The 13,460-nt window shown below is 41.8% G+C and overlaps 1 protein-coding gene across 1 annotated transcript in view; it reads left to right on the top strand.

The window, feature by feature from the left end:
• XPNPEP2 (X-prolyl aminopeptidase 2) overlaps positions 1–13,460 on the top strand; it is a 178,143-nt gene that overhangs the window by 73,675 nt on the left and 91,008 nt on the right. The window contains exon 7 of the mRNA XM_082263611.1: positions 2,616–2,762. Coding sequence (XP_082119737.1) covers positions 2,616–2,762 — 147 coding nt within the window. The remainder of the gene's footprint in view (positions 1–2,615; positions 2,763–13,460) is intronic.

Raw genomic sequence — 13,460 nt, 5'->3', positions numbered from 1 at the left:
GAAAAGTAAAGGGGGGGGGGGGGACACAACAAACACCTACCCAAATATCCGGACTATCTATTGGTTGAATAAATACGAGGAGGTTCCAAATATGTACAATGGTTTGTTTAGCAAATAAAATAGGTTAAGGTTTTTCAGGGGTAGATCAAGAAAATAGGCCGGGCAGGATTACCCAATGGTCCAAATAGTTCACCATGGGAGCTGAGGAGGAGGGAAAGACCAGACTCTAAGAAGAAGACTTCTGGGATGATGTCAAAAAGAGCAGATGGAAAATGTGCAGGCATTGGAAACTAAAAAAATATAATAGTAACCCTCCATGATGGGGGCCACCCTGGAAAAGATCTCAACCCCAATATCCTAGGAATGGTGCCATGCATAATATTGCAAGAAGGTGCAAACACCAACACATATACTATGGAAGGTTAATAATGATACTATAGGAAGGAATACAGGTGAGTAATAAGGTATTACGTAACTAAAGCCAAGATGGGAATCTGCTGAATTGAAGTGAATACAATGATAATAAAAATAATTCATTATTGTATTCTATGCAGGGCATGGTGAATAAGTGAAAATGGGCTAATGAAGAAGGGTTTTTGTTACATTTATGGGGAGTGGGAAAAGGGATACCATTGGTAAATTCGGGCAGTTTTGGGACTTTACATGAGACACCGGCGAGCACTGCTCAGCGTCTCCATCCCTGTATATAACAGAACTGAAGAGAAAAAGGGGATTAAAGAAGGTGCGTGTGTGTAGAAACCAACCGGCCCTTAGTTTGATATACTTACCCACCAGTCTGCTGACAAACCAAATAAACCTGTCTAACATAATAGGTTAAAAACAGGGGTTTAGTTAACACACATTTGCAAACGCATGTATAAGCTGCAGGCCACTTCAAGGCACCCTGTGTATCCTGCAGTCCTAACACTACCTAACACTACTCAAACTGAGTGTATACTGAGTGTCTTCAACATGGGGGTACATGAATGCTAATGGATGGATGGAAACAGGTGAGCTTGGAGGTGGCCCAATCCTCCCCCAACCTGCTCCCAGCCATGACTGGTATTGAAAAACGAATGGATATGTGAAAGCCATAGGGTGCAAACTAAAAAATGACCAGCTGGGAGACACACACCCCCATCCCAGTAATATAGATGGTAAAGGCAAATTGGGACTTTAGATGAAACACCAGCCTGTAAAGGCTTTCACATAGCCATTCGTTTTTCAATACCAGTCATGGCTGGGAGCAGGTTGGGGGAGGATTGGGCCACCTCCAAGCTCAACTGTTTCCCATCCATTCATTAGCATTCATGTACTCCCATGTTGGAGACACTCAGTAGACACTCAGTTTGAGTAGTGTTAGGTAGTGTTAGGGCTGCAGGATACACAGGGTGCCTTGGAGTGGCCTGCAGCTTATACATGCGTTTGCAAATGTGTGTTAACTAAACCCCTGTCTTTAACTTATTATGTTAGACAGGTTTATTTGGTTTGTCAGCAGACTGGTGGGTAAGTATAGCAAACTAAGGGCCGGTTGGTTTCTACACACCTTCTTTAATCCCCTTTTTCTCTTCAGTTCAGGGATACCATTGGTTGACCGGGAAAGGAAGAATGTCCTTTACATTAGTGATCAGTGGGGAAAGTTTCCCATTTAATTTCGGGTCAGTTCTTCTCCACATTGATGGTCATCAAAGAAGGGCCTTCCTTATATTCATGGTCAGTGGGACAAGGGATACCATTGGTTGACAATTGGGGGAAGAACATCCTTTACATTAGTGATCAATGAAGAGGGCTTCCCTTACATTTGGAATCAATAGTTTAACACATTTATGGACATTGAAAAAGGGCCTTCCTCATATCAACTGGTGGATATTTAGTGAAAGAATGTCTTTTAAACTAGTGCTCCACATTGATGCCCACTTAAGAAGAACCTTCCATACATTTAGGGCCAGTGGGCCAACCAAGAGATACCATTTGTATGAAATTGGAGAAAGATGCTAAGAAGGCTTCCTCTACTGTGGTAGTCATTGAAAAATTGCTCCATGATATTTATGGTCAGAGGGATATGGACCCTCAGATTGGGTATACAATTGGAGGAAGAATGCCCATAACATGATTGGTTACATTAGTGGTTAGTCAATGAAACACTAGCAACCTTGGGAAGATCCGTGGTTGAGAAAGGCTGGTCTAATCCCTGTTAGATGGTGTCGAAGCTCAGAGTTAAAGACTTTCTTGACTCCATCATGTTATAGTGTTCAGGTTGGGTGAATAGCCACTCAGGCCCAAGCATTGCATCTTAGGAGGAAGGGAAGAAGGTCACTTGCTCCCCCATACCTGGTAGTGCCCAGTATTTCCAAGAGCTCCAACATGAGACTCAAGCATCATGGAAGTGTGCCACAGGTAATCAAGGAGCTGTCAAGAGTACCTGGAATGTTGCCCTAAATTGGCAAAGTGACAGATTTTACCTAAGGTTAGATTGAAATGCAACAGCTAAATTTTGGGCCAAGGAAGTATATTGATCTTATTATAAGTTCTACCTTAACAGATATTCCCATTTCCCATGAAATCTCTCTTTTATTTTCAGTATGAATAGTTTTTGTTTTGTTTTTTTCTTCTAGATGAATGGGAGTCATACAACAATTTGTTTAACGGATATGGGAGGATTCTGCGCTCAATACCCACCAATCTAGTGGATGTGGTGTGGGGGAGTCAGCGCCCCCCTCTGCCTGATAATGAAATCTATGCAATCCCTGGGGAATTTCTAGGTAAATAATTTATTGTGTTTATTATTCATTGACATGTCTAAGGAGGAGCGGAGAGTTCATGTGACCAAATAAAACCCACATTAACCCTGGCATAAATTTCAATATATAGTTTATTACTTATTGGAACTGTTATTGGTTTTACTTTCTTAATTTTTTCTTACACCTCTGTTCTATTTTTGAAAACCTTAAAGCTAATATATTGGCATTAACCAAATTTACCCCTAAGGGGCCCATTCATATTTTTTAATTGCAGATATGCATATTAGGTGCATTGTTGTGCTATTCATTTTGAATGGCAACAAAATGCATTAAGGCAATGAACATGGCTTGCAGTGCATTTCAGTAGACATGATGGGAAATGTCTGATTTTCAGTGTGTTGGTTGCCTATTATTTTCAATGGGCTGTCTTAACACAATGCTCAACATAATGCACGTCAAAGATGTAAATGGGCCTTTAGGCCCCTTTCACACTTGTGCAACTTGTCATGCAACTTTGGACATCAGAGTTGCACGACATGTCATTCGCCATGTTTTCCAATGATACCCATTCATATATGCGCAACTTAAAGTTGCAGCAACTTCAAAGTAGTATGTGCACCACTTTGGTCCGACTTTCATGCAACTTGAGGGCCATAAACTTCAATGTTAACCAGGGGAGGACTGGGCCATGGGGCAGGCGGGCAATTGCCCCCTGGGTTGCTCTGATGCCCCGTAAAAAGGCTGCACCGCTTCTGCCACAGACATGCCTAAAGGACTCCTGGTGGAGAGAAGTAAAAAGTCCCTGCTGCTGACCTACCGAGTGTGGGCTGAAGACAAAAACAAAGCGCAGGCCTTCCTCCCCCACAGCATGGATGGTGTAAACTGTGTCTGAGCAGAGGCCGATTCCATGCCCCACTGGAGACTATCCTCCCCCGGCCAGCCCCGACCAAGCTGTCCCAGCTTCCCCCAACCGCCCCCTGCTGGCCAGGTCAGAAACCCAGATTCAGACAGTAGGTAGAGCAGTGATGGTGAACCTTGGCACCCCAGATGTTTTGGAACTACATTTCCTATGATGCTCATGCACTCTGCAGTGTAGCTGAGCATCATGGGAAATGTAGTTCGAAAACATCTGGGGTGCCAAGGTTCACCATCACTGAGGTAGAGAGTATCTGGAGCAGGGCTTCAGCTTGAAATGGGGGTCAGGAGGAGGATTGGGAGAGTGGGAGGGGGGGGTAAGGGAGAGTGAGAGGGGGGCCGAGTCGCTGCACCATTGGCCTCTGGTTTTTACTTGCCCCCTGGGCCGAAAGTTGCCAGTCTGCCCCTAAAGTTAACCCTCAGAAGTTGCAGGAAATTTATACCTGAATGTTATACAATGCAACTTGTATGCAACAGTTATAGAAAATGTGAGTGACCGCGCTGCTCCACTAAAATATGACAATAGTGTCTAAATAGTGCAACATAAAGATATAGAAATATATAAATAAATAAATAAATCCAATGCTGTGCAGTAGGTGCTCAAAAATGTGCTCCCCTATGTGCCTGCACTCACCAGAGCAATGTTGGATATTTGCAGGTATGGATGTGGGACCCCCCACACTTGTAACCAGGTCATCTCCTCTTGTGTGCTAATTAATATTCCATTTCATAGGACCTTTCCTCCATGCATGGGACAAAAGGACTCTCCATAGTGTAGTAGTTAAAATATTTATTTCAAAAAGACAGACAATATCCACTTACATTAAAAATAATTTCTTTGTGTGTTGTAAGTAGCATGGTGGTTCTGCCTAGTCCGGCGTGCGTTCCACTGACCGGATGTGACGTTGACGTCTAGCTTGACGCGTTTCGCCCCTCCCACTTAGGCGTCACTTACTACGAGCGTCTCCCTTATATGCGGCTGGTTACTTTTGTTACACCTATCCCTACCTAATGACAAAATGACCGGAAGCTACTAAAATTCCATTTTGACTGTGGGACACATATATCATGATTGATTATGCACTAAAAACAATTAATCGTGTGATGCGATCGTGATACCTATCTACACAATGATCGGAAGCTTGCTAAACTTCCACATTATGGGTCTTAATGATAGTTAATTAAAGATTACTATTATTTCCGCCAGAGGTTCTACAAACGCCGTTTTTGTGTTTCTTAACCTCCTTAGCGGTATTCCCGAGTGTGGCTCGGGGTTAAATTTCAGTGCCATTAGCGGTAACGCCAGGCAGCATCGCTGGATCCTGGTAGAGGTTACTTACCTTGTCCCCGGGATCCCAGCGATGTGTCTTCCACCCGATGCTCTGTGCCCCGGCTTCCGTCTCCTGCGATGTGACGCTCGCAGGGGGGTGGAATCGGCGGCAAATTTGAAAAGTAAAACACACCAAACACACTGATATATTGTAATCCTATTGGATTACATTACTAAATAAAATAAATTGACATTAGTTTGACCCCCAGTGCCCTTTCCTGCAGTTTTACTGTATATATATATATATATATATCCCACACTGTAAAGCGCTGCGCAAACTGTTGGCGCTATACAAATCCTGTATAATATATATATATATATATATATATATATATATATATATATATATAGAGAGAGAGAGAGAGAGATACACGTATATATATATATATATATATATATATATATAATATATATATATATATATATATATATATATATATATATATATATATATATATATATATATATCTATATCTATATCTATATATATATATATATATATATATTGTGACAGGAAGTCAGGTAAATCTGGGAATGTAGTCACAGGAAGGAGATACATTTCCACCTGATTTAGAAAGTTCACTAATTACTATAGGGTGTTGGCTGCAGAGAGAGCCAGCAGGAAGTTGAAAACCATTCAGCTGTTCAGAATGAGGAGATCAAGGCCTCTATAATTTGTCCAGAGAAAATCTATTGAGTGCTGCCTCCTGTCGCCGTGTGGGCTGGGAGAGGAAGGCAGACAAACTGCTGCATCCTGACGCCGTGTGGGTAGAGGACAGTCCTGTGTGCCCCCTGAAAGCTGTGTGAGCATGGGGAAGACCTCCTGAAGCGGTGTGCGCTCAGGAGGGTAAAAAAGAGTGAAGACGTCTCAAAGGTGAGAAGACGAAGTGTTTCTGTGTGAAAGAAAACAAAGGGACATGTTCAATGGACAATGTTTATATGTGAAAAGAAAACAAATGGACATTTGAGTGTCTGCTGTAGGATCAGCAGTGTCGGCCCAACAGTAGGTTGGGAAGACTTCTTAGGCAGGTTCCAGCTGTGAGAAGGTAGCCGCCCACAGAGGCAAGGATTTATTTTCTGTTTTATTTTATTTTGATGTTTTTGCTGCATGCACTTGTTTGAAGAAATTGGAAGAATAAACCATAAACTATTGTTTTAAACCACTCCTCGGCTATCTCCCTGTGTGCCGACCCCCCCAAAGGGGTCACCCATACGCCTACCACCGAGCTAATCCCTTACATATGGTGGAGGTATGCAGTGGGCAGAAGCGGAGATCCCTGCAAGGAAGTGCAAATGTTTGATGAACTTTGTCTGGTGCATGAGATTGCACAATCTATGTGTGCAGGAGAGAAGATCCTGAGGAAAAAAAAAAAAAAAACGTGTTTTAAAGAGACAGCGGTCTAAAAATTTTTGATGAACTTTGTTGTGTCTGGTGCAAGGGACTGCACAAACTGTGTGCGCAGGAAAAGAGATCCTGCAAGAGAGAGAAAAACTACATGTGTTGAAGAGACAGTGGTCTGAAAATTTTTTGCTGGACTGTGAAAAATTTATTTGTGGAGTTATTGAAGATGGGGCGATCCAAACGCCTGAAAAATGCAAAGATAGATGAAATGAGAGACCGGATTCTATGGATGGAGGGGATGTTACTGTCTGAACCAGCCCCATCCATGCCTAAAGAGAGTCTACTAAAGAGGAAGGTTGTTGTCCCTAGCAACACTGATGAAACTGCTATGGAGACGCAGTGTGCTCAGATGAAAAGTAAACTCAAAATGGAGGAGATGTTGAAACAACTGATTATATCAAATACAGCTCAACAGCAGGCAAATGTGGATTTTCAGCGGAGCTTTGCAGCTCAACAAAAGGCTCACCAAGAGAGCATGGCAGGCTGGAAACAGAGACGCCAGCAGCCAATGGAGGCCATCGGTATGGAGGAAACCGAGTATGTGTGCAGGGATGAGTTGGATGCCTTGCAATGGAAAATGGAAGAAAAGGAACAAGCCTTGGAATTGCTTAAGATGGAGCATAGAAACTTGCAGGAAACGAATGAACTACTCAAGTCTCATGTGTCACAGTGGGTAGAAACCACTGCTCTTCTTTTGGTCGAGTTGCAAAAACGTCAAGACACTATAAAGGTGAAAGATACCATCCTTATGGAGAAGGAAATTGAAATTCAGACTTTGCAGAAGCAAAGTATGTGTGATATGTTGGAGTTGCGTAATCAGCTGAAAAAAAAGTCTTCAGTGTTTGGAAGCTACAAAAATAGACCTGCAGGAGTCGCAGGAACAGAATGTCGCTCTGAAAACGACATTGTCTCTCAGCGACAAAGAGAAAAGTGAGAGAGAGGCTAAATTACTGAGTACTGTGTATGAGCTCACCACTTTGAGCAATGTGGTAGATGAATTGCGTACGGACTGTGAAAGTTGGAAAGGGGAAGCCCAACGTGTCCAGCAGCAGTTAAAGGAGAAAGAAGCCTGCGTGGCAGAATTACAGTCTCATTCCCAGAAACTAGCCAATGAGGTGAAGGCTCTTCTGCAGGGAAAAGGAGATTCTGAACACAAGAGAAAAAAAGTAGAGGCACAGCTGCAGGAATCGCAAGTCAAGGTGTCAGAAGGTGACCGAGTGTGTGCTAAGCTGTCAGAGAAGGCAAACCGATTGCAGGTTGAGTTGGAAAGTGTCACAAATCAGCTTTCTCAAGCAGACAGCAAATCTAGAGAAATTGCGGAAGATTTTTCTATCTTGGAATTGCAGCTGCAAGACACGCAGGAACTCTTACAGGAAGAGAGGTGTCAAAGGCTGAGTTTGAGCACAAAGCTCAAACAAATGGAAGATGAGAAAAATGGCTTCCTGGAACAATTAAAAGAGGAGGAGGAAGAAAAGAAAAACCTATCAGAGCAAGTCGCAATCTTGCAAGCTCAGATAGGAGATATGGAAGAAAGCGTTGCTTCATTAGAGTGTGTTGAAGATGTGAAAAAGAAGTTTGATCAGATGCTTGATGAGGAGATGACTGTGTCTGCAAAATATGCAGAAGAACGCGACCGTGCAAAAACGGAGGCGCGTGATAACGAGAGCAAAGCCCTGTTCTTGGCTCGCTCCTTGGAGGAAGCTCTAGCGTGTAAGGTTGAACTAGAGAGAGTTAACCGACAGCGGCGTACAGAAATGGAAGGTTTGATCAGCTCCAAGGATGATGTTGTGAAAAGCGTTCAGGAGCTAGAAAAGTCTAAGCGAGCCTTAGAACAGCAAGTAGAAGAGATGAAGATTCTGTTGCAGGAACTGGAAGAGGAATTACAGGCAACAGAGGATCTGTCCCAAAGAGGGGGTAGTGTGCCTGATGCAGTTTTTAAAAGGATCAGAGTTTTGGGGTCTGTCCTGAGTGAGCCTCAGAAATGTGATGACATGTGGCTTGAATCACTCCTTTGGAATAAACCGTTCCTTCAAAAACTTCAAGCATTGGAAAATGTATCATTAGAACTTCAGCAAACAAAGGAGCTGTGTAAGAAATGTGATGTTTTCTCAGTTCAGGCTGAAAACCTAGTGGAGAAAACTAAAGCAAGTGATATAAATCTGGGAGAATAAAGCAAACGCCACCTAGTGGAGAAAACTAAGGCTGTTGGTGAAAACGTGAAGTAAATGAATAAGTGTCTTTCAGGGAATATTTCCAAAATGGAACTGTTGAAAGACAGGTGGCAGAAGTTTCATTGTGTTCTTGAGATGCATTCCATGTGGAATTCAGATAGAGAAAAGGAACTAGGTGACCTTGAGCGGTCAAATAGTTCAGCAGAAAGTGCATTGAAGAAACCTGTCAAAGAATGTGTTGCAGTTTCATGCTTCTTCACTGATGCAGAGAGGAGGTCTATAATGGATACCACCCAGATCGCTGGGTTCAACTGTGTTGTTGCCTTTGACCCCTATGTTGGTGGAAGGAAAGTTGATGATGTTCTGGTTGGCTACTTCTGTGAAGAGTTTGGCAAGAAATATAAACTGGATATCAAATCAAATAGTAGGCTTTTACTGCGACTCGCTCAGGAGGGCGAAAAGAAGTGGATGAGTGCAAATGCTTCAGATCTGCCTCTGAATATAACATGTTTGGTGAATGATATTGATGTCTCTGGAAAAAGGAACAGGGGTCACTTTGAAGAAATGTGTGACAGCCTGTTGTCGCAAATGGAAAATCCTCTGCACAGCATCTTAGAGCAAGCTAAACTCAAGACACAAAGAGTCAATGATTGTGTACAGCGGTATGGAGAAGCAACTCCAGTCACAGAGGGACGTCAAGAGTCCCTACTTGGAACAAAGCTTAGTGAAGCAGAGGTTCTCAAAGTTTTGTGGAAAACCTTTATGGATTGCAGAGAGAGGCGGCTCAAGAATGTTGAAGACATTAAGACTAGCACAATTGAGTTGCCTATGGATCACGGTCCTCCATGGCGGATAGGACAAACTTGTATGCAAGACAAACTTGAGAAGGAGCGAAATGATGCCAAAAATGCAGTTAGGGAATGTGTATATGAGATGAGAGACAAACTGTGTGACATTTATGAGAAATCTGTCAATGAAGATGACAGAAACAGTTTCATCCGGAAGCTTGAGGATACTAGGAGGCTTATCAGTGAGTCAGCAGTGCTTGACACATGCGTGCCTGGAAATCTGTGTCCCAACCCTAGGGTTGAAACAAGAGGGGGGGGGGGAGTTATGTGACAGGAAGTCAGGTAAATCTGGGAATGTATTTACTGGAAGGAGATACATTTCCACCTGATTTAGAAAGTTCACTGATACTATAGGGTGTTGGCTGCAGAGAGAGCCAGCAGGAAGTTGAAAACCATTCAGCTGTTCAGAATGAGGAGATCAAGGCCTCTATAATTTGTCCAGAGAAAATCTATTGAGTGCTGCCTCCTGTCGCCGTGTGGGCTGGGAGAGGAAGGCAGACAAACTGCTGCATCCTGACGCCGTGTGGGTAGAGGACAGTCCTGTGTGCCCCCTGAAAGCTGTGTGAGCATGGGGAAGACCTCCTGAAGCGGTGTGCGCTCAGGAGGGTAAAAACGAGTGAAGACGTCTCAAAGGTGAGAAGACGAAGTGTTTCTGTGTGAAAGAAAACAAAGGGACATGTTCAATGGACAATGTTTATATGTGAAAAGAAAACAAATGGACATTTGAGTGTCTGCTGTAGGATCAGCAGTGTCGGCCCAACAGTAGGTTGGGAAGACTTCTTAGGCAGGTTCCAGCTGTGAGAAGGTAGCCGCCCACAGAGGCAAGGATTTATTTTCTGTTTTATTTTATTTTGATGTTTTTGCTGCATGCACTTGTTTGAAGAAATTGGAAGAATAAACCATAAACTATTGTTTTCAACCACTCCTCGGCTATCTCCCTGTGTGCCGACCCCCCCCAAAGGGGTCACCCATACGCCTACCACCGAGCTAATCCCTTACAATATATATATATATATATATATATATATATATATATATATATATATATATATATATATATGTGTATATACACACACACACACACACATATATATATTTCAACTTATTTATATTTTTTATATATATTTATAACTTTATCATACCCGAGATGTTATAAAGAAGAACGCACAGTAAAAAAAAAAAATCATATGTAAATAGTTGGTTTGGGCTGCTCATGCTTAAGAATTACATGCAAAATAATGGTACCGCTTTCAGCACCTAAAATCGGAAACAATCATACCACCAGGGAGGTTAAACGATAATCGCTATTTGAATGGTTTGTGTGTATGTATCTATCAGCTGTATATTATGTTAAAAAAGCAATAAATATGCTGATTGTCTTACTACATATATTAGACTGAGCTAAACTCAGATAATGCCTTTGATTTCTATAACTAATACTGCCCTATTTTTCCTTATAATATAATGCCTTTTATAACAATCCTACACTTATCAATGTAAACATTTGCAGATCATATGTATAGCAAAAAACTTTTATAAAATTCCTCTATAAAATTCCTATATTAATCCCTTAGGATTATGAAAATCCTTTATTATATTAATACTACATTATTAAAATAATAAATAAATATTACAATTAAAAATCATTAATAAAACAATTTATATCTAATTCCACATTCAATCCTGCAGGTGCCATACTCCGCAGTTGGTGTATCCACGTTGTTTCGTTTTGAGAAACTGCTTTTTTTCATATTGGTGCCTCTCCAATGCTTTTCTATTTTGCCTATTCCGCAAAATTTTTATTTAGATGGATTTCTGTTGTTTTGTAATCTGAAGTGATTGCAGAGGCTATGTTTACGGAACCCTCTTTTAATGTTATTTAGATGTTCTCGTAACCTTACCTTAAGCTCTCTTGTGGTTCTACCCACATACTGCAGTCCACATTCACATTCAAGAAGGCAAGTGACATGTGTGCTGCTGCATGTGATGAATTTCTTATTTTCATAATTGTTAGAGGTAGTATTAGATTTGAAATGTGTTGTTTGTTTTTTTTTTTTTGTTCTTATTGCTGTTTCTACAGGTTCTGCAGGTGATACACCTGCCACATCTAAAAAAGCCAGTCTGGTTTAAAAATATGACATTTTTCTTAGGGGGGGTTCGGGACACTTTTGACAATTTTTTTCTCTAGACCCACTTGACGGAAATCGGACAAAATATCCTCCAAATTTTTCTCTCTCTTGCTCAGCGGTCATTACCGTTTTTAGTGGACAGCGCATAAATGTTCACGAAATTTCTCGTCCAATTTTTTTTTTTTTTTTTGGGACATTTGTTCCTAGACTTTTGGGTCGACTCGTCAGCAACTTCAGATCATGCGCGGTCTTTCATATCCGATTTTTTGCGGACGTACTGCATACACATTAAACGAAAATTGGTCGTCTGGGGACGGATGATAAAAATTTTGGTGTTTGTCCCTCCGTTTTTTTTAGTTGAAAATGTCGGGATCGGCTGCTGAAAGTTGTGTACACACTAGCCGAAAATCGTACGATTTTACCTCGGTCGGGAATTTTCGGCAGATTTTCTACTAGTGTGTACCGGTGTGGGTGGGCGTCGATAGATTAATCTCGGTTTTTGAGGGAGTACTTTTTGGAAAATGGGGTCTCTTAACCACTTAAGCCTCGGAGGATTTGGCTGCTCAATGACCAGGCCCTATTTTGTGAGATTCGGCACTGCGTGAATTTAACGGACAATTGCGCGGTCGTGCGATGCTGTACCCAAATGAAATTGACGTCCCTTTTTTCCCCACAAACTTTCTTTTGGTGGTATTTGATCACGTGTGCGATTTTTACTTTTTGCGCTATAAACAAAAAAATAGCGACAATTTTGAAAAAATAGCAATATTTTTCACATTTTTTTTATACGAAATTCTCAAAAAAAATGTAAAAATCAAAAACTTTTTAACATTTGTTTTCTGCTACATATTTTTGGTAAAAAAAATGGCAATAAGTGTAATTTGATTGGTTTGCACAAAAGTTATTGCGTTTATATAACTACGGGAAAGATTTATGTCATTTTTATTGTTTTCTTTTTTAACTAGTAATGGCGGCGATCTGCAATTTTTTTGCGGGACTGCGACATTGCGGCGGACAGATCGGACCCCTGACTGATATTTTTGACACTTTTGGGGGTATCAGTGACATTACTACAGTAATCAGTGCTATAAATATGCATTGTTACTGTAAAAATGACACTGGCCGGGAAGGGGTTAACTTTATTGGTGATCAAGGGGTTAAGTGTGTCCCTAGGGGCGTGATTCTAACTGTTAGGGGGCGTGGCTAGTGAAGTAATCACAGAGACATACGATCCTACATAGCAGGATCGCATAGCCTCTGTCATTACTTAACGGAGAATGACAGACGGCTGTGTTTACATCAGCCGTCTGTCTTTCTCCCTCTCCTGCGGGAGATCGCGATTGGCCGGCAGACATCGGAGCCGCCGGTCACACGCGCTGGCTAGGCAGGGAACGAGCGGGGGCGGGAGCGCGCCGCCGGTGGTGCGCGCTCGCCCCCTACAGGCATGTGGGCGAGCCACGTACCCCTAAGTCACTTGACTGTAAGGGGCTGACTGCCGCAGTAAATAGTCGTGCGGCGGTCGGCAAGTGGTTAATAGTATAGGCCAATGGGTTTTGATCATTTTCTCTAATGGTTTGTACTGTTGATTAAATTCAGTGGAAAATGCCACACTAAATTCATTCTCTGTTCTCACTGTTTTTATAGATCTTGCCTGTTACTTTTTTTAACATTCCGTTTAATCTGCTCCAGTTGGGTTGATTTGTATCCTTTGCCTCTGAATCTTTCCATTAGGACTCTAGATGGCAATTTCTCTTAATTCTGAGCAGCTGTCCTTTAGGTATGGCAGATAGCCATTTAGGATGATGTCCACTGTTCATTGGAATATAGCTATTCCTATCGGTAGCTTTAAAATATGTTTGGATACCATGCGATGATCCTGTTTAAATATAGTTAAATCTAGATAATTGATAGTCTCAGTACTGTA

The sequence above is a fragment of the Pelophylax lessonae genome (genome assembly GCF_965119305.1).
Source record: "Pelophylax lessonae genome assembly, chromosome: 7".
In the NCBI taxonomy this organism is placed as follows: Eukaryota; Metazoa; Chordata; class Amphibia; order Anura; family Ranidae; genus Pelophylax; species Pelophylax lessonae.
This window is presented reverse-complemented; position numbering and strand designations above follow the sequence as displayed.